The sequence below is a fragment of the Cnephaeus nilssonii genome, assembly GCF_951640355.1.
Source record: "Cnephaeus nilssonii genome assembly, chromosome: 16".
Classification (NCBI taxonomy): Eukaryota; Metazoa; Chordata; class Mammalia; order Chiroptera; family Vespertilionidae; genus Cnephaeus; species Cnephaeus nilssonii.
The window spans coordinates 18,246,497-18,267,470 of record NC_137087.1 but is presented as its reverse complement, the minus strand read 5'-3'; the positions used below and the strand labels follow the sequence as shown (position 1 = coordinate 18,267,470).

Here is a 20,974-nt window from a genome sequence, read left to right as displayed (position 1 = left end):
TGCCATGGACAGGGGAGTTTCCTGGTACATGAGACTTTCAGCACTAAAGTCAGGAAACTATTAAACAAATAAGAATCAGTTGGTCACCCTAGGGAGTAGCCACATCAGTTCATATTTTCCATTGGTATTAGAATTAGAGGCAGCATTTCTTTTTTCTTTTTTTTAAATATATTTTATTGATTTTTTACAGAGAGGAAAGGAGAGGGATAGAGAGTTAGAAACATCCATGAGAGAGAAACATCGATTCAGCTGCCTCTTGCACACTCCCTACTGGGGTTGTGCTTGCAACCAAGGTACGTGCCCTTGACCAGAATCGAACCTGGGACCCTTCAGTCTGCAGGCCGACGCTCCATCCACTGAGCCAAACTGGTTAGGGCAGCAGCATTTCTTATATAAAAATTTTTTTCAATCCTCATCAGAAGCTATTTTTCCATTGATCTTTTTAGAGAGAGTGGAAGGGATGGGGAGAGACAGAGAGAAAGATTGATGTGAGAGAGACATATCCATTGGCTGCCTCCTACATGCACTTTCCCCCCACCAGGCCTGGGATCGAGCCTTAACCGAGGTACCCACCCTTGGCCAGAATCAAACCTGGGACTCTTCAGTCTGTGGGCTGACACTCTATCCACTGAGCCAAACTGGCCAGGACTATAAAACTTTTAACTGAACAAATTTACCTTATCAAATTTGGCGGCTTTCCCTTTGGGTGCAGTAACTAGAGGAACTCTTGTGATCTCTACAGGCCACAGTCGGCAATCAGCAATTCGCTTCTGAAAACTGCATGTCAAGAATCAGACCATTAGTATTGTGTGCCAAATGGAGTTAGCATAATTTAGGTTAAAGGAAAGTATTCTCCTCTTTTAAAAAGTAATGGAATACACATATATAAATGTTTATTAAGTAAGTGGATTTTTAAAATTTTCTCAAATCTATAAAATTCTGAAAATAATTCTGTACTGCTAGCAGAAGCAAATTATACATTTTTAGAGCAATTTGGCAATATGAATCAAAAGCCTTAAATGTTCATAATCTTTGATCCAGAAATTCCACTCCTAGTGATATTTTCTAAAGAAATAATCAGACAAATATGCAAAAATAGTAGAAAATATGTTAATCTCTACTGTGATAATGGAGTAGGACTTCCAGTATTAGCTGACTGGCACCTAAAGAGTTTAGAGGTTTCATTACTTTCCTCACAACAAACAAAAAAAGCTAATCAAACTGAAAATCAATTACTTTTCTTAGATCCATCTAAGAAACAAGGTCACAGAGCAAATTGCCACATTGAAATTTGGAGAGACAGTCAAGTACAGAGAATCACAGCTGAGATCAGAAGCCGCTGGAGTCCTGTTACAGGTAGAAAAAAATTTAAGGGCAATTTTGATACATTGCTGGAGGCTGAGTGTGGATAAGCCAGAGAGTTAAAAAAAAACTCCTTAGGGCCCATTCCTAGGGGTTCCCCACACTTTTTTAGATTTTAAAACAAGGAGCTCAGCAGATTCTCACAGTGAAGATAAGATTAAAATCCTCTTAGGTAGAGAGAAGGAAAAAGTAACCATTTTGAAATATGCCGAGTGTTCTCCATAACACAGGCCTACTCTTTCAGGAAAACTACTTTACCAGAGCTTTATCTGACTCGGGGAAGGGCAAGTAGATACCTCCAGCCTCATCTAGGTTTCCTGCCTCACATAAGGACAGAAAGAAAAAAAAGGCTATTAAACGTTCTGAAGGTCGGAACCCAGGGACTCAAACCTATTAAGATACTGATATTTAATCATAGGATTATAGAACAATTCTCCTCCCCAATACCTTGCCACTATATCAACAGAATTTCACTATAATAACAGTGGATTATAACTGAGAGACTGCAAAACACAGACCCTATCTAAGAAAGAGTTCTTAGGCCAACCCACAGACAACAGGGGAAGAACAAAAAGAAAGGAAACTGAAGCCTTTAGCACCTACAACTAGAGCAAACATTAAGCACAGCCGGTTAACATAAAATCGCACATTAAAAAACCTAATTACCAAAAAATATTACTCAGTACATAAAGTCCAGCTTTCAATAAAAAATTACAAGGTCAAGAGTACTGTCATTAAATAATTTAAAAATGGGCAAAGGACCTACGTAGACACTTCTCCAAAGTAGACATACAAATGGCCAAGAGGCACATATGAAAAAATGCTCAAAGTCACTGATCATCAAAGGGATGTAAATTAAAATGACAATGAGGTATCACCTCACACCTGTCAAAATGGCTACCATCAACAAATCAACAAATGACAAGTACTGACTAGGATGAGGGGAAAAGGGAACCCTAGTACACTGCTGGTGGGAATGGGGACCGGTGCAGCCACTGTGGAAAACAGTATGGAGTTTCCTCAAAAAATTAAATATGGCCCTGGCTGGTTTGGCTCAGTGGATAGAGCGTCCGCTTGGGGACTGAAGGGTCCCAAGTTCAATTCTAGCCAAGGGCACATGCCTGGGTTGTGGGCTTGGTCCCCAGTGGGGGGCATGAAGGAGGCAGCCGATTAATGATTCTCATCATTGATGTTTCAATCTCTCCCTCCCTCTTCCTTTCTAAAATCAATTAAAATATATTTTTAAAAAATTAAATATGGATCTGCCATTTGACCCAGTGACCCCACTTCTAGCAATATATATCCTAAGAAACCTGAAACACCAATCAGAAAGAATATATGCACCCCTATGTTCATAGCAGCATAATCTATAATAGCTAAGATCTGGAAACAGCCCAAGTGCCCATCAGTAGATGAGTAGATTAAAAAAGCAGTGGTATATTTATACCATGGAATACTATGCAGCAGTAAAAGAAGAAGAATCTCTTACCCTTTGAGACAGCATGGAGGGACCTGGAGAGTGTCATGCTAAGTGAAATAAGTCAGTCAGAGAAAGACAAGTATCACATGATCTCACTCATACGTGGAATCTAATTAACAAAATAAACTGATGAACAGAGTGGATCCAGAGACATGGAAGCATGGAACAGAGTGAGGTATCTGGGAGGGTGGGTGGGTGGGAAGTAAACAATCAAAGACCTTGCATGCATATATGCATAACCCATGGACACAGACAATAGGATGGTAAGGCCTGGAGTGGGGGGTGGGGGCGGGGGCGGGCTATAGGGGGTCAATGGGGGCAAAAGGAGACATATTTAATGCTTTCAACAATAAATATTTATAAAAACAAAACAAAAAGAGTGCTGCCATTAATAAATTATCATGTTCATGAACTTCAAAAAATTAAATTAAAAATTACATGGAATCCTAAAAGGCAAGAAAAATACAGTCTGAAGAGATAAAGCTAGCATAAGAACTATTCTCAGATATGACACAGATCTTGGAATTATAATACAGATAGGGAATTTAAAATAACTACGATTATGCCGAAACCGGTCTGGCTCAGTGGATAGAGCATCAGCCTGCGGACTGAAAGGTCCCAGGTTCGATTCCGGTCAAGGGCATGTACCTTGGTTGCGGGCACATTCCCTGTGGGGGATGTGCAGGAGGCAGCTGATCGATGTTTCTCTCTCATCGATGTTTCTAGCTCTCTGTCCCTCTCCCTTCCTCTCTGCAAAAAATCAATAAAATATTAAAACAAACAAACAAAAAAAAACAATAAAATAACTACGACTAACATGTTAAGTGTCTAATGGAAAAAGCAGGCAACATGCAAAAACAGATGGGTAATGTAAGCAGAGAGATTGGAAACTAAGAAAGAATCAAAATAAAATGCTAGAAATAAAAAACACTGCAACAAATATAAAGACTTCATTTGATGGGCTTATCAATAGACTGGACATAACTGAGGAAAGAATTAGTGAGTTTGAAGATATGTCAATAAAAACTTCCCAAACTGAAATGGAAAGGGAAACAACTGAAAAAAATCATAACAGAATATCCAAGAACTATGGGACAATTACAAAACATGCAACAGGTATACCAGAAAGAGAGAAAGGAGCAAAAGATATATTTGAGGTCATAATGGCTAAGAATTTGACCAAAGTAATGACAGACACCAAACCATAGATCCAGGAAGCTGAGAGAACACCAAGCATAATAAATACTAAAAAATCTACACCTAGGTATTTAATATTCAAACTGTAGAAAACCAAAGAGAGAGTAAAAATCTTGAAATAAGCCAGAGTTGGGGGTAGGGGGAGAGACACCTTTCCTATAGTGGAACAAAGTTAAGAACTACATTGGACTCCTCTTCAGAATCCATGCAAGTAAGAAGAGAGCAGAGTGAAATATTTAAAGTACTGAAAGAGACAAACTACCATCCTAGAATTCTGTATCCAGAGGAATTATCCTTCAAAAGTGAAGAAAGCCCGGCAGGCGTGGCTCAGTGGTTAAGCGTCAACCCAGGAACCAGGAGGTCACTGGTTCGATTCCCGATCAGGGTTCATGCCTGGGTTACAAGCTCAATATCCACTAGGGGGCGTGCAGGAGGCAGCCCATCTGCGATTCTCTCTCATCATGGATGTTTCTCTCCCTCTCCCTCTCCCTTCCTCTCTCTGAAATCAATAAAAATATATGTTTTAAAAAAAAGTGAAGGCCGAAACCGGTTTGGCTCAGTGGATAGAGCGTCGGCCTGCGGACTCAAGGGTCCCAGGTTCGATTCCGGTCAAGGGCATGTACCTTGGTTGCGGGCACATCCCCAGTAGGAGGTGTGCAAGAGGCAGCTGATCGATGTTTCTCTCTCATCGATGTTTCTAACTCTCTATCCTTCTCTCTTCCTCTCTGTAAAAAATCAATAAAATATATTTTAAAAAAATAAATTAAAAAAAAATAAAAAAGTGAAGAAAAAATCAAGAATAAAGATTTTCTCAAACAAAAATGGAAGGAATTTGTGGCCAGTAGACCTGCCTTATAAGAAATGCTACAAGTATTCAGAGATAAGAAAAATGATAAGTCAGAAATTTGAATCTGTATAAAGAAAGGAAAAGAATCAAAGAATGAAATAAATTAAGGTGAAATTTTTTATTTATTTTTCAAGCTCACCTGAGGATATATTTTCCATTGATTTTTTCAGAGAGAGTAGGAGGGAGTGAGAGGAAGGGATGGAGGAAGAAAAAGAGAGAGAGAAATAGAAAGAGAAACATAGATGTGAGAGAGACACATATATTGGCTGCCTCCTGCATGTGCCCCAACAGGGGCTGGGGATCAGAATTGCAACCCTTCGGTGCCCAGGCCAATGCTCCAACCACTGAGCAATACCAGTCAGGTCTATTTCTTTTTATTTTATTTTTCTGTAATTCTAAAAATAATCTATTAATATAAAATAAAATAGTAGTTCGTTCAGATTATAAATATATTGATAATCCTCTATTTCTCATATTCCCCTGATTGCCAGGTCACTGTATCAGACTAATAGTTACCCATACAATATCAATAGTGTTTTTAGTATCTAAATCCTGATTTAATCTGGGGAACAATGTATCCAACAAAAACTTATTTCCTAGCCTCTTTTGCATTTAAGGTGACCAATGAGAAATAAACAGAGGTTGTCAGATTCTAGGAAGGTTCCATAAGAAGGGCTAAGACAGCCAGCATGTGTCCTTTTTTTATCCATAAGCACTACCCTCCTCTTCCAACATTCTGCCAGGAATGGGAATGTGTAGATTGGCACTCTAACAGCCATTCTGGACCATGAGACAACCCTATGGTGGGAAGCACATGTTAAGGAAGGTAGAGCAAAAAGACACATTGAGCCTAGATACCTCATAACACTGAGGAGCTATCATACATACCAACTCTGAAGTTCTTTTATCTGAAAAGGAAATAAGAACCTACCTTGGTTAATTCACCATCACTAGAAGCCTGTTATTAGCAGATGTGATGAAAGAGTCTCAGACCACCTTAACTCAAATGTAGATAAAGCTAACAAAAGCAACATTTCTTCCCACCTACAGTCTTTGCTGTTTAGATTCCCTTCCTCTTCCTACCTGACCACTGCAGGAGGATCAAGATAGCAACGACTTTCCAAGTCCCAAGTAATCCTTTTCTTTATGCACTCTGCTTGGATCCTCAATTCCCTGTCCTATAAAATAATAAGATAGAGACTTTTGTTCTCTCAGTGTGCCATGGTTTCATCTTGCTCAATTAGTGGGGCATTTTTTTAGTGAATTTGATCACAATTCTTTTATTACTACTACTATTATTACCATAAGTGCGCCTACAACTGTAGATACTACACGACCTTAAATTTTAGGGTGCTTTATTATTACTAAAGTACATAAGATAAATTACTTATATTATCCTTATGTCAACCCGGTACTGATTCACATAACCTCAATCAGTGATTCTGAACCCTGAACACGTTAGAATTATTTGGGAGTGTCTTTAAAAAAATAATCAACATCTTGCCGAAACCGGTTTGGCTCAGGGAAAGAGCGTCGGCCTGCAGACTGAAAGGTCCCAGGTTCGATTCCGGTCAAGGGCATGTACCTTGGTTGCGGGCACATCCCCAGTAGGAGGTGTGCAGGAGGCAGCTGATCGATGTTTCTAACTCTCTATCTCTCTACCTTCCTCTCTGTAAAAAATCAATAAAAAAGAAAAAAAAATAATCAACATCTTGACATTGGTATTATATTAAAAGTAAATTCTTATGTAATTGATCTGTGTTAAGGCTTGGCCATTGTTATTGTTTTAAAAGTTTTCCAAGTGATTCTAATGAGCAATGAGGGTTGAGAATTAATGATTTAAACTAAAATCCTATATAATAAAGAGGTAATATGCAAATTGACCATCACTCCAACCCACAAGATGGCTGCCCCCATGTGGACACAAGATGGCCACCACAAGATGGCCAGCAGGGGAGGGCAGTTGTGGGTGATCAGGCCAGTAGGGGAGGGCAATTGGGAGGGACCAGGCCTGCAGGGGAGGGCAGTTCAGGGGGACCCAGGCCTGCAGGGAAGGGCAGTTGGGGGTGACCAGGCCTGCAGGGGAGACAGTTAGGGGTGACCAGGCCAGCAGGGGAGCAGTTAGGTGTCAATCAGGCTGGCAGGGGAATGGTGAGGGGGTGATCAGGCTGGCAGGCAGAAGTGGTTAGGGGAAATCAGGCAGGCAGGCAGGTAAGCGGTTGGGAGCCATGAGTCCTGGATTGTGAGAGGGATCCCAGATTGGAGAGGGTGCAGGCTGGGCTGAGGGACACACACACACCCTGTGCATGAATTTCATGCACCGGGCCTCTAGTATAACATAAAATCTAAATATCTAAAATAAAATATCTGCTCTAAATGAAAATATAAATCTAAGAACAATATGAATTTCCAAAAATCACAATATTGAGAAAAGACCCTGCACAATGTTTTTCAAATATTTTAGCCTTATCTCTATTATTTAAAATATTTAGTGTCAGATATTGAAAGTAATTCAACCATCCTCATCTTACAAATTATATCACTGAAAATATAAGAAACTATAAAAAGATGGCTACTAGGTGATGATCTGGGAAGGAATTAGGAGGAAGGAGGGAGACTTTAACAGCATATTTCTTAATTTTTTATTTTGACCTGTGACTGTATTATTACACACGCACACACACACACACACACACACACACACACACACACAAAATAAAGGGTAAATTTGAATTAATTCAATTATTTTGTTTGCTGGACTTAGGATGTCAGGATACTTTTAAATCAGAATTAGATAACTATTATTTTTGTTGTTGCTAATCCTCACCTGAGAATATTTTTCCATTGATTTTTAGAGTGTGTGGAAGGGAGGGAGTGAGACAGAGAGAGAGATAAACATCGATATGAGAGAGACACATCAATTGGTTGTCTCCCAGGGGCTGGAGATAGAGACTGCAATCGAGGTATGTGCCCTTGACTGGAATTGAACCCGTGACCCTTTAGTTCCATTTTAACAGGTGATAATGCAAATAAATTATAGTGATTCACAAAATATTTTATCTTATGTCACACTGAATTTATCACAGAAAAGCTGAATAACTCTTTCACCTCAGGGTGGTTGAGTTCTCCATCTTCTTCCTCATAGGGCCCACCAATGATGAATGCATCAGGAATGTTATTAGCTCCTGGAGCCAGAATGTTGGCAATAGGCCATTTTTTGGGCCGGGGAGTAGGTTCTCTTTCCCCTCCAAGCTTCAGAGTTCCATTCTTGAAGAAAATAGGATAGTCTTTCTGCAGAAATAAATACCATACATCAGGAGATTTTGTAAAAGACTTTGAAATGGACAAAATGGATTAAAGAAATGTCATATTATTGTTTTTGTTAATCCTCACCCAAGGATATTTTTTTCCATTGATTTTTAGAGAAAGTGGAAGGGATGGGGAGAGACACAGAAACATCAAGGTGAGGCAGACACATCAATTGATTAACTCCCTCATAAGCCCCGATCAGTGCCAGGGATTGAATCTGCAACCCAGGTACCTGCCCTTGACCAGAAATCAAACCCAAGCCCATCTGGTATGCAGGTTGATGCTCTAACCACTTAGCCACACTAGTCAGGGCTTGAAGAGTCTTTTCAATGCAATGCTGGGTATTATCTAACAGACCCTTCTGTGATTATCTGATTCTGTAGAAGGGCCTGTGCCCTTCATTGTCTTTGTGCTATTTTATAATTTTGTAATTTATTAAAAATTTATGATAACCCAAAATATTCTTGTCCATAGATATGCAAATGTACTTTGTCCAGTGGAGATGTAACTGATTATTGCCCTGTGGCTGGTAGCAAGGTTTGAATTCATTCCACCCAGCCAGTGTTGTTCAGAGGTTGAACATGGATCCAGGAACCAAGAGGTTCGATTCTCCATTAGGGCACATGCCCAGGTTGCAAGCTTAATCCCCAGGAGGGGGTGTGCAGGAGGCAGCTGATCAATGATGTTTCTCTCTCAGCAATGTTTCTAACTCTCTATCCCTCTTCCTTCCTCTCTCTTTAAAACTCAATAAAGGAAAAAACTTCATTTTAATAGTCCTTATTGATTACATATGGGTCATTTCTTCAGATTCTCCTTTGAACTGATTTAAAACCTTTTTGTCATTTTATATTTATACTAGAGACCCGGTGTATAGAATTCGTGCGCAGTTGGGGTCCCTCAGCCTGGCCAGCGATCGGGGCCAACCGGGGCCATCTCGACCAGTCCTGATCGGGGCTGGTCAGGGCCGGCCGGCTGGGTGGAGGGACCACAGGAGATTGGCTGTGGAAGCGCACTGACCACCAGGGGGCAGCTCCTGCATTGAGCATCTGCCCCCTGGTGGTTAATGCGCATCATAGCAACTGGTCGTTCAGTTGCTTAGGCTTTTATACAGATAAGGGTTATGTTGTAGCTTTTTAAAAATTATCTTTTAAAAAACAAACTTAAATTTGACAAAGACCTAAAATATAGGCACTTCCATATTTATAATTTATCTAAAATATATTTGCAATGGAAATTGGTAAAGATGTAAATAGAAAATCAAAACTACAATGAAATACCACCTCACATCTGTTAGAATGGCTATTATCAACAACACGGGTAATAACAAGTGTTGGAGAGGTTGTGGAGAAAAAGGAACTCTCACTTACTGCTGGTGGGAATGTAAACTAGCACAACCACTATGAAAAACAGTATGGTGGTTCCTCGAAAAATTAAGAATAGAGTTACCATACGACCCAGGAATACCTCTTCTGGGTATCTACCCAAAAAACTAGAAAATATTTATTTGCAAAGATTTATGCGCCTTTATGTTCATTGTAGTATTAGTCACAGTGACTAAGACATGTAGACAAAGTGTCCTTCAATAGACAATTGAATAAAGAAGATATGGTACATATATACTACGGAATACTACTCAGCCATAAGATGAAATACTGCCTGTTGCAACAACATGGATGGACCTTGACAATATGTGCTAAACAAAATAAGACAGAACAAGCTAAGAACCATATGATTTCATTCATATGTGGGATATAAAACTGAAACTCATAAACACAGATTGACAACAGTATGGTGGCTACCAGAGGGAAGAGGGTGAGGGGGTAGTATTAGGTAAAGGAGTCAAATATATGGTGACAGAAGATGATTTGATTTTGGTTGGTGGGCACACAATGCAATACGCAGAGCATGTATTATAGAAATGTACACTTGAAACCTAATGACCCTATTAACCAATGTCACAGTAATACGTTTAATAAAATAAAAAAGATACAACAGAGTAAAAAAGATAACCCAGGGAGTGGGAGAAAATATTTGCAAATTACATACCTGATAAGGGATTAATAGTTAAAATATACAGAGAACTCCAAAGACTCAACAAGAACAAAAATGATTCAAGAATGGGCAAAGGACTTGAATATATACCCCCCCGACCACCAAAAAAATATAAATGGCCATTAAGCACATGAAAAGATGTTCAAAATCATTAGTCATTTGGAAATGCAAATCAAAACTACAAGGAGATGCCACTTCACACCTGTGACATTGTCTTTTATTTAAAAACAAACAAACAGAAAGTAAGTGTTAGCAAGGATGTGGAGAAACTGGAACCTTGTGCACAGCTGATGGGATGTAAAATGCTGAAGAGGAATTGGAGGGTTCTATACTGAAAATTTAAAGTGGCAATACAACAGGTGGGAGTATTAACTAATTACACCCTTTTAGTGAGCAGTTTGGAAATCAAGAGCCTCAAAAGATCCATACACAATCATTCTATAGAAATTTGGATTAAGAAAGTGATCTGGAATTAAGGGAAAGTTGTTGTTTTTTTTTCATTCTCATTGATGACATGCTTTTATTGACTTGAGAGAGAGGACAGGAGAGAGAGAGAGTGAATGAACCATTGATGTGTGAGTGAACAGAGATTGTTGCCTCCTGCCCCAACCCTGACCAAGGATCAACCCGGCAACCTGGGTATGTGCCCTGACAGGGAATTGAACCTGTGACCTTTCAAGTGTACAGGATGGTACTCCAACCAACTGAGCCACACTGGCCAGGGCAAGAGGGAGTTTTTTATATAAAGTACATTATACAAAATCCACAAAACATATGCATAAGGTAATCTGTGTAGAAATACATCCAAAAGTTGTCAATTTAAAGATATTTTACATATTTTCCATCATAAAGTATTTATTGATATAAATTATATATAATCTATACTATATTACATATAATATATAAACTATAAACATAAACATCTATTTATAAAACAGAAGTAAACTTTATTTTTTAAGCCTAAAATAAATCTCAGCCATTAGCAGAGCTTGCTTTGAATGAAATCTTAGCAGGTGAAGAAGAGATGCCCATATGAGAGTTTAAATATCTATATAATAAAGAGGTAATATGCAAATTGTCCATTACAGTGTCACAGTAATGACCAATTTGCACATTGACAGACCAGCAGGTGCGCATGCAGCAGGGGGACTTGTGTGAGGCTCGCTTCCCTGCTCCGGGCAACGGAGTCCTCTTTTTCTCCCGGGTGCACAACTAACACCCCCGCCCGACAAACACCCCCGTGACACCGCGCCCTATCCGAGAGCACTCTGTCCGGGATGCCACCAACTCCCCCACTGAGGTGGGGGGAGCTGAGGGGTGACACCTGGAAGGCAGAAGGATGGTTCTCGGGGCGTGGTCGGCAGATGCCAACCAGGGGTGCACGCATCAGCGGTGACCCCCAGGAGGGGTCGCGCATGCAAATCGAGAGGGTGCGGACCCAACACCATGAAGGAAGGGCCTGGGCACAACAACAAAGAGTGCACAGGCAACCTTCACACCACAGGGAAGCCACGGCAGCTTTCTCCAGCTGTCCATTCATCCATCTGCCCGGTCCAACCCAGACGGGGCTCACATCCTGGGCGGAATGCCCCTCTCCCGCCCAAGGACAAGCCGGGCCCAACCGTGCCTGTGCAAGCAGGCCTGTCACCTGCAAATTCTGGAGGGGAGTGGATGGCAAGCCGCTCCAGGCATGGGAGCGGGCACGCTGGGGGGTGGGAAAGGCCTCTGTGTCTCCCAACTTCAGCACTCAACAGGAGAAAAGACTCACGCGCGCATGAATGCTCATGCGTGCACATAACAGCAGTGGTCCCTGAGATGGATGCCGGCCCAGGCCAGCTGGACCCTCCCGCAACTCAGAGGGGGGAGGCACGGGCCACAGTAGGCAAGACACAGCTGCTTCATCACTCAGCCCCTCAAAGCCAGTGCGAGAGGGGCCCGGGTGCCCAAACAGAGGCAGCTACAGGTCCCAGAGAGGAAAGCATAGAATTTTTAATTAGCCTGTAAAAAGAGTAGAAGAGTAAAGGAGGAGGGGGGAGGTGGGGAAGAAGGGAAGGAGGGAGGGAAGAACTTTATAAAGGAGTCAGTAGAGAACAGAGTTAAAGAAGGAAAGAGGATGTATGAGTGAACTGTAGGAGCTATAATGAAAATCAAGTATAGTTGTGTACTGGGGGCAAATTTTAAAAGTAGGAGTCAGAAAAAAAAAGATAAATGATAGTAAATAATTAGGCAGGTAGATAGATAGATATTAAAACAGTGGAAGTAAGTAGAGAAGAGTGTATGGGAAAGGTAGGATGAGAGAGAAAGAAGGAGGGAAGAAAAGTTTTAAAGGGGAGTCGGTAGAGCTTAAAAGGAGAATGGGAAGAAGGAAGAAATGGGGCAGGGAGCAAAGCAGGTCCGAGGGAGGAAGTGAAGAAAAAAACTAAGGTGGGAAGGAAGAAAAAGGGGAGGGAGAGGAGGGATAAAGATAAAGGAAAGAAGGAATGTGGGGGGGGGGAGGGTAGGAGAAAGATGGGAAGAAGGATGATGGAACAGAAGTAGGAAATAAGGAGGAAAGAAAAGTTTATAAATGATGAGTCAGTAGGAAAAAGTGTTACATAAAGGAGAGAGAAAAATTGTGTGAGAGGGAGAAGCCAATAAGGAAGTCAAATACAATTGTGTGTGAAAGGGATAAGATTTTTTTTTAAAGTTAATAGGGGTGACCAGGCCAGCAGGGGAGGGCAGTTAGGGGGATCAGGCTGGCAGGGGAGAGCAGTTAGGGGGATCAGGCCAGCAGGCAAAGTGGTTAAGGCAGGCAGGCAGGTGAGCGGTTAGGAACCAGAGGTCCCGGATTGTGAGAGGGATGTCCAACTGTCAGTTGGATATCCCCCAAGGGCTCCCGCAATGGAAAGGGTACAGGTCGGGCTGAGGGACACCCCACCCCGTGCACAAATTTCGTGCCCCGGGCCTCTAGTATATAAATATGTAGCTATAGGGCTTTACCTCTCCAGTTGATGGAACTTGCAGACCAACCATGTAGTTCTGCACAGGCCCTGTTGGCACGAAGGATTCAGGCACAGAGTAGGCAGCCTCCAATGTGACCTTTAGTAGATTTCCTCCTGAGATCTGGGCTGCCGTCAATAATGGCTCTGCCACAGATACTTTAACTTCAAGACTGCACTGCTGGAGATGAGAATAAAAATGGCGGTAGAGTGAGTGGATGCTGCACGGGCATGCTCCCAGGAACAAACTGGAATTAAAACTAAAATACAGAAAGACTACACTGCTGTCAAAAATAAAATTATGCAATATTTTGAAAATGCCAGAGACCTCCTTATCTCACTTGAATATTTTTTCCTTATCTCCTTTGAATATTATATAACTGTTCAAGGTAAAAATGGTCAAGTTTATTTCATTCAGAGGATTCAAATAACTTTCTCTAGTTATTTGGACAGAGATAGAGCCAAGGAAAGAACCTAAGCTATAGTGCTTCCCTTCTACCATGCTCAGGTCAAGTATGTATACAAATACATATAGAAGAGGAATTGGAAGGTTCTATACTGAAATGTTAATAGTGGTTGCACATGAGTGAGTGAGACTGGAGTACTTTTTTTGCTAGTCTATATTTTATGTTTATTCTGTAATTCAAATGTAGTGCTTTTTAAAAAAACTTTGTTTTATGAAATATTTGAAAATCATATTCTTTAATATATTGTTATTTTTCAAATATAAAAAGGTATTTGTTTTTTTGGCAGCATGAGTAAGCAAAAAGAATGACTTTTTTAGAGGGGCTACCAAGAATTTGACGTTAATAATGTACCCAAGTAGGGCAGTCAAGACAACTAGTGGTTGTTTTTTTTTAAAAAAAAAACAAAAAACAGAGAAGAGACAAGAATTTGTTCTTTTCATTTTATTTCTTAGAAGTCAATATTAATAAGAACAATTAATATTGTTATTAAAGAATTTAGTATCCGTGCTAATGGGAAATTCCCAAGTTATTTCTCCAATAGAATTTCTGATTTGGTAAATGTAGTGCTTTTTAATAAGAACTATTTTTTCAAATATATATGTATATATCCATATGTAGGTATAGACATATATGAATATATGATATTTTTATATAGTACACAATAAAAAGTAGGTTTAAAATGTGTACTTATATGTTAGGCACTTTATTATAGCACTAGAAATATAAAGATGAAGAAGACATGGCCTCATTCATCATGGAATTCATGCTATAATTCCATGATTGATAATAAAGACCTGTACAAAATGCCCAATGAGGAAGTGAATAATTAATTATTGGGGAGGGGAGGAGTAAGAGATGGTAACATCTGAATTAACTTTTACAAGATGAACAGGAATTCAGAATCTCGATAAGCACAGGAAGAAAAGAGAGAATAACTCTGAACAAAAAGAAGAGTTTTGTGTAAAGTGATATTGAAACAGCATGTTGTACTCAGTTCAGGTGTAAGTAGTAGTTCAGGATTTTAAAATATAAAGCACAAGGAGGAGAGTGCTGAGAGATGAGATTAAACAAGTGGCAGGCTCATATCATAAAGCCTGCTAAGGAATCTGGACCTTAACATGAAAGCAGTGGGTGAATCTATGAACCGCACAGAGCTAAGCTAGGGAAGAGATGTGATCATATTCACTTTTAAGTCACTCTGCAAGGAGTGGGAAGGATGAACTAGAGGGAAGTAAGGGCAGTTACAAGGCTACTTATAATGTTTCAGGTGAGCAATTATCCTATACTAGAGGCCCAGTGCATGAAATTCGTGCACTGGGTGGGGGGGGGGGTGTCCCCCAGCCTGGCCTGTACCCTCTCACAGTGCAGGAGCCCCACTATCGACTGCCCCAAAGAGGTAGGCCCCGCCCACCCACCCGGGGCTCCTCGATGGATTGCCCCAAAGAGGTAGGCCGGAGCCACCCACCTGTGCACACCTGCTGCGCATGCATCCTCCTAGTGATTGCTCGTTATGGCGTGAGGGTATCATGGCGTGAGGGTGTCACAACCACATAGACTTTTATTAATAGGATAATAAAAGACTAATATGCTAAGTGTCTGGTCATCCAGTCAGCCTTTCAACCAATCAAAGCATAACATGCTAATGATATGCTAAGGCCGCTCAACCCCTCTCTATGATGTGCACTGACCACCAGGGTGCAGACAATGGACCAGTCAACCAGTCACTATGACATGCACGGACCACCTGGAGCCCTCCCGCTGTCCCTCACCAGCTTTCCAACTTCCTGTCCCTCCCCAGCCCCGATCGTGCACTGTTGGGGTCCTCTGGCCTGCCCTGCGCCCTCTCGCAATCCGGGACCCCTTGAGGGATATCTGAGAGCTGGTTTTGGCCTGACAGCAGAAAGACCAGTCACTATGACATGCACTGACCACCAGAGGGCAGATGCTCAATGCAGGAGTTGCCCCCTGGTGGTCAGTGCACTCCCACAGGGGGAGCACTGCTCAGCCAGAAGCTGGGCTCACGGCTGGCAAGCGCAGCAGCAATGGCAGGAGCCTTTCCCGCCTCCATTGCAGTCAAACATCCCCCAAAGGCTCCTGGACTGCAAGAGGGTGCAGGCCAGGCTTAAGGACACCCGCCCCCCAAGTGCATGAATTTCGTGCATCGGGCCTCTAGTAAGACAATAAAGTATGAATGAAGCTAAGGAGACAGAGTCCAAAGGTGCTTAGGATATAGAAAAGGTTGAATTTGGTGAGAGACAGATTTGAAAATTGGTTGTACTTAGGGTCTGGAGGAGCAGTCATGGATGTAACATAGGTTCTGTTATGTCCTATGATTTCACAAATGGGTGATGCCACTAGTCAAAATAACTAAGATAAAAGCAAGAGTAAGTTTAAGGGAGGATACTGAGTTTAGTTCAGAATGTTGAGTTTTAGGTGATATGTGATATCATTAGAGAAATCCAGCAGGTGGTTGTAAAGGCTGATATTCTGGAATTCAGGAGAGGGGTCTGGGCTGGAGCTGTTGAATTAGAAGTCTTCAACATACTGGTGGCTTTTAAAATCATGGATAACTCCCCACCACCCCCAGGAGTATGCACACAAAGAACAGTTGGTGGCCAAGAATAGACCTTTTGTACTTAAGGGACAGGCAGAGGAGAGATCTAGTGCAGGAACATGAAAAGGCTACGGTAAGTGAGTAGGAAATCAGAACATCAAAGGAAGGAAAGGTTTTAAGAAAGAGTCACTGAAGAATCTGACACCTCTGGTCAATATGTCTCTGAGAAGAGAAGTAAATGTCCCTAAGGTTTCTAACTTGTATTAATCAAGACAGGGAATATTGGAAGGTGAATTGGAATCTCCTTTCCAAGTGCAGGTTTTATATAATTTTAGTCTCGGAATCTTGCTTAAATATAAAATTAGTTAAACTGAACTCTCAAGCAAATGGAAATTAACTGTCATATATTTTTTTCTTTGAGTATATAAAACATGTAAACAGTATTATTATGAGCAAAGGTCATGAGGACTGACAATCCATTTGACTAACTTTTCTTCTATAGGTACCTAAGGAAAATCAACAGTACATAGGCTGTGAGACTGAACCAAAGAAGTCAGACTGAGCTCAAATATGTACCTCTTTCCAGCACAAATCACATGAAATGACAGATAGATACTAAATTATATCTTTACTAGAGGCCCGGAGCATGAAATTCATGCACAGGTAGCGTCCCTAGGCCTGGCCAGTGATCAGGGCCAATCTGTGGGGCGACCAGCGGGGTGATGGGGGGGGGCCCCCGCTGGCACCCACCTTGGCTGGCCTGGGGCCTGCAGGCTGGGGGCAGCTCCTGCATTGAGCATCTGCCCCCTGGTGGTTAGTGTGCATCATAGTGACCGGTTGTTCCACCAGTTGTTCTGCCGTTTGGTCAATTTGCATATTAGGCTTTTATTATATAGGATATCCAATTAAAAGATAATGTTATAATAACTCCAGAAAATAAGAAATGCCATCAGCCCTATCTGGTTTGCCTAGTGGATAGAGTGTCAGCCTGCGGACTGAAGGGTTCTGGGTTCGATTCCAGCCAAGAGCACATGCCCAGGTTGCGGGCTTGATCCCTAGTGGGGGACGTGCAGGAGGCAGCCAATCAATGATTCTCTCTCATCATTGATGTTTCTCTCTCTCTCTCCCTCTCGCTTCCTCTCTGAAATCAATAAAAATATATTTTATTTATTTATTTTTTATAAAAATATATTTTAAAAAAAGAAATGCCATCACTAACCTATATGTTTTTAGGAATCATTGAAAGATAGAAATCAAATTAAATCAGATCTAAAAACAAAAACAAACACACACACACACACACACACACACACACACACACACACACACAAACAAAAACAAAAACAGAAGAAACCAATCACATCCTAAAATAAGAAGACCACAGCAGATTCAGGAGTGGATTGTGGCAGCTCCAAGGTTAGAATCAACAAGAAGCATAAAGGGGCCTATAGTGACGGTTAATTGGAGAATTGCAGTCAGAATAGTTGGATCAGTTGGACCCTCCTTTTTCCTTTAGTTGTCAAAACAGAAGGCAGCTGTAGTATCTGCTGAGAGTGAGTGCACCAGCACCAGAGCAGCAAACAGTACCCCCAGACGCTACTGATCCCCTGGGGGGATGGGAAACACAGTCAAGACAAACTAGTGACACATCCTACCAATCCAATAACCAGAGGCAGGCTACCATGCCAGAAAGGATGTTACCTGCATTCATGTACTATTTAATCCATCAAGACATAGCTCAAGAGGCATTTCCATGTTTAAGCCTTCCCTACATTTACCTTAGGTACCTGGGCAAAGTAACTGATACCTATTCTGTGCCCAGGTGCCTTGGCCCACCATTTAATCACACTGGGTTAAAATCAATAATATGTAGATTATGGACTCCTAAACTAGGACTCTGCCTTATTTATCTTTGTTTACCAGAACCTAGCACTATGTGTGCCTGTAAAAAGAAGGTGCCTGATAATTTGGACTCAACTGAATTGAACCTTAACACCAGACAGATTTGTTAGACTGAATGGCAGGCTGAAATGTTGACAGTTAAAACTGATTACCTTAACACCTGGTTGAAGAGGCTCTAAGGGAGAGCCTGGAACAGGGTGCAGTGGGATGATTGTTTCAAAGGAACTCTCTCCTGTAAAAAGAAGACCAAGTCAAGCCAAAAAAGGAAGGGCTAGGCCAAGATAAATGTGCTCATCTTTCCATCAAATCCCTCAAATTCAATGAGGCTGATTCTTTGCATTTCACTGGAGTTAAATTTTATGAAGCTTGTTATATCTGCTTTTGAGCAAATCATACATCTCACCTTCCACTAAAGGAAGAAGGTCTACCACAGCTTGACCAAGGATTAAGGTCTTCTCATCTTTCTGTTTCTTTTCCTTTGGTAAAACTTCAGTCATAGTTACTAGGAAAATCAAAACAAAGAAATGAGAGCATGTCTAACTCATTTATCAGATAACTGAGATGCAATAAGCAGTGCATTATCAAAGAAATTTAAGAGAAATGAATGTGACACCCAAGAAGGCACCATTATTGTTGGAAAATACTGGACCACCTTAGCGATTTTTTCTGTGACAACTCTGTAATTAAAAAAAGTTAGTTATATATATAATGTTAGCAGCTTCTAAAAATCACATTAAACTTACAGATAAGTTTAGTGGAAATGACATCTTTATAATGTTCAGCATGCCTGTCTAAGAACATGGTATTCCTTTTCTTTTATTCAACCTCATGTCTCTCAATAGCATTTTTTTTTTACAGTTTGCTTGCAAGGTTCACACATTGTAATTAGTTAATGTCCCTTGAGTCTCTCTTTTTTTTAATGTTTGCTATTTTTTTATATTGTATTGATTTTTTACAGAGAGGAAGAGAGGGGGATAGAGAGTTAGAAACATCAATGAGAGAGAAACAGATCAGCTGCCTCCTGCACATCCCCTACTGGGGATGTGCCTGCAACCAAGGTACATGCCCTTGACCAGAATCAAACCTGGGACCCTTCAGTCCACAAGCAGACGCACTATCCACTGAGCCAAACCAGCTAGGGCATGTTCTTCGTTTTCTACATCCTTAAGTTGAAAAGTTAGATTGTTGATTTGAGATCTTTCTTGTTTCTTAATGTTAGCATTTTGAGCTATCAATGTCCCCCTTAGCACCACTTTTGCTACATCTCCTAAGTTTTGGTATGTTGTGTTTCCATTTTATAACTTTCCTTGTGATTTCTTCTTTAAACCATTTGTTTAAAAGTGTGTTGTTTAGCCCTAGCCAGTTTGGCTCAATGGACAGAGCGTCGGCCTGTGGACTGAAGGGTCCCAGGTTCGATTCCGGTCAAGGGCATGTACCTTGGTTGCGGGCACATAACCAGTGGGGAGTGTGCAGGAGGCAGCTGATAGATGTTTCTCTCTCATTGATGTTTCTAACTCTCTATACCTCTCCCTTCCTCTCTGTAAAAAATCAATAAAAAATATATATATTTAAAAAATAAAAATAAAAAAATATAAGTGTGTTGTTTAATTTCCACAATTTTGTGAATTTTTCAGTTTTGTTATTGATTTCTAACTTCATGACACTGTATTTGTAGAAGATACTTTTTAAGTTATCTTTTTAAATGTATTAAGACTTAATATGTGGCCCAACATATGTTCTGTACTTGAAATATCCCATGTGCACTTGAGAAGAGTGTGTATTCTGTGCTTGTTGGGTAAAGTGTTCTGTATGTCATTTAGATATAAGTAGTTTATTGTATTGTTTAAGTTCCCTATTTCTTTACTTATCCTCTATCTGGTTGTTCTTTCTATTACTATGAGTGAGATATGTGAAGTCCCCAACTACTGTTGTAGTACTATCCATTTCTCCTTTCAATTCTGTCAGTTTTTGCTTTATATAGTTTAACTAGAGGCCTGGTGCACGAAATTTGTGCATGGAGTTGTGGGGGGGGGGGTGTCCCTCAGCCCTGCCTGCACCCTCTCACAATCTGGGATCACTGGCTCTTAACTGCTCACCTGCCTGCCTGATCACCCCTAACCAGTTGCCTGCCTACCTGATCACCCCTAACAACTCTGCCTGCCTGACTGATCACCCCTAACTGCTCAACTGCCTGCCTAATCGCCCCTAACCGCCTCTGTCTTGGCCTCCGACGCTGCAGCTTCATCCAGAAGGATGTCCAAAATGACATCTGGAAGGTCATTCAGCTGTCCAGTCTAATTAGCATATTATACTTTTATTATTATAGATGGTCTGTCATCCTATATAATAAAAGGGTAATATGCAAATTGACCCTAACAGCAGAATGACCAGAACAACCACTGGACCAGTCACTATGAGGCGCACTGATCACCTCTTGTTTCCTTTCCCCGACTGGTAGGCTCCGATCACCTGATGGCCACCCGCTGTGGGGGCAGGGCGGGGCCAGCAAGCAGGCGGGAACAGCCGACCTCTCAGTCCCTTCCCCCAGCTGCCAAGCACTGATCACCAGATGACGAACAGGGAACCAGGGTGGGTGGCGGCAGGGGTCGGGGCCAGCTGTGGACAGCTGGGGAAGATGGCCCTGATCGCAGGCCAGGCCTAGGGACCATATCCACGTATGAAATTCATGCGCTGGGCCTCTAGTTAGGTACATAAGTATTTATAAATATTTTATTTTATTGCTGCATTGAATCTTTTGTTAATATATAATGTCTTATTTTAACTTATAATTTTTTAAAAATATATTTTATTGATTTTTTACAGAGA

The 20,974-nt window shown here is 41.2% G+C and overlaps 1 protein-coding gene across 1 annotated transcript in view; it reads right to left on the bottom strand.

The window, feature by feature from the left end:
- Positions 1-20,974, bottom strand: part of CFAP70 (cilia and flagella associated protein 70) — a 101,793-nt gene that overhangs the window by 68,065 nt on the left and 12,754 nt on the right. The window contains 6 exon segments of the mRNA XM_079793053.1: positions 678-777; positions 5,970-6,064; positions 7,995-8,177; positions 13,227-13,406; positions 18,301-18,380; positions 18,552-18,650. Coding sequence (XP_079649179.1) covers positions 678-777; positions 5,970-6,064; positions 7,995-8,177; positions 13,227-13,406; positions 18,301-18,380; positions 18,552-18,650 — 737 coding nt within the window.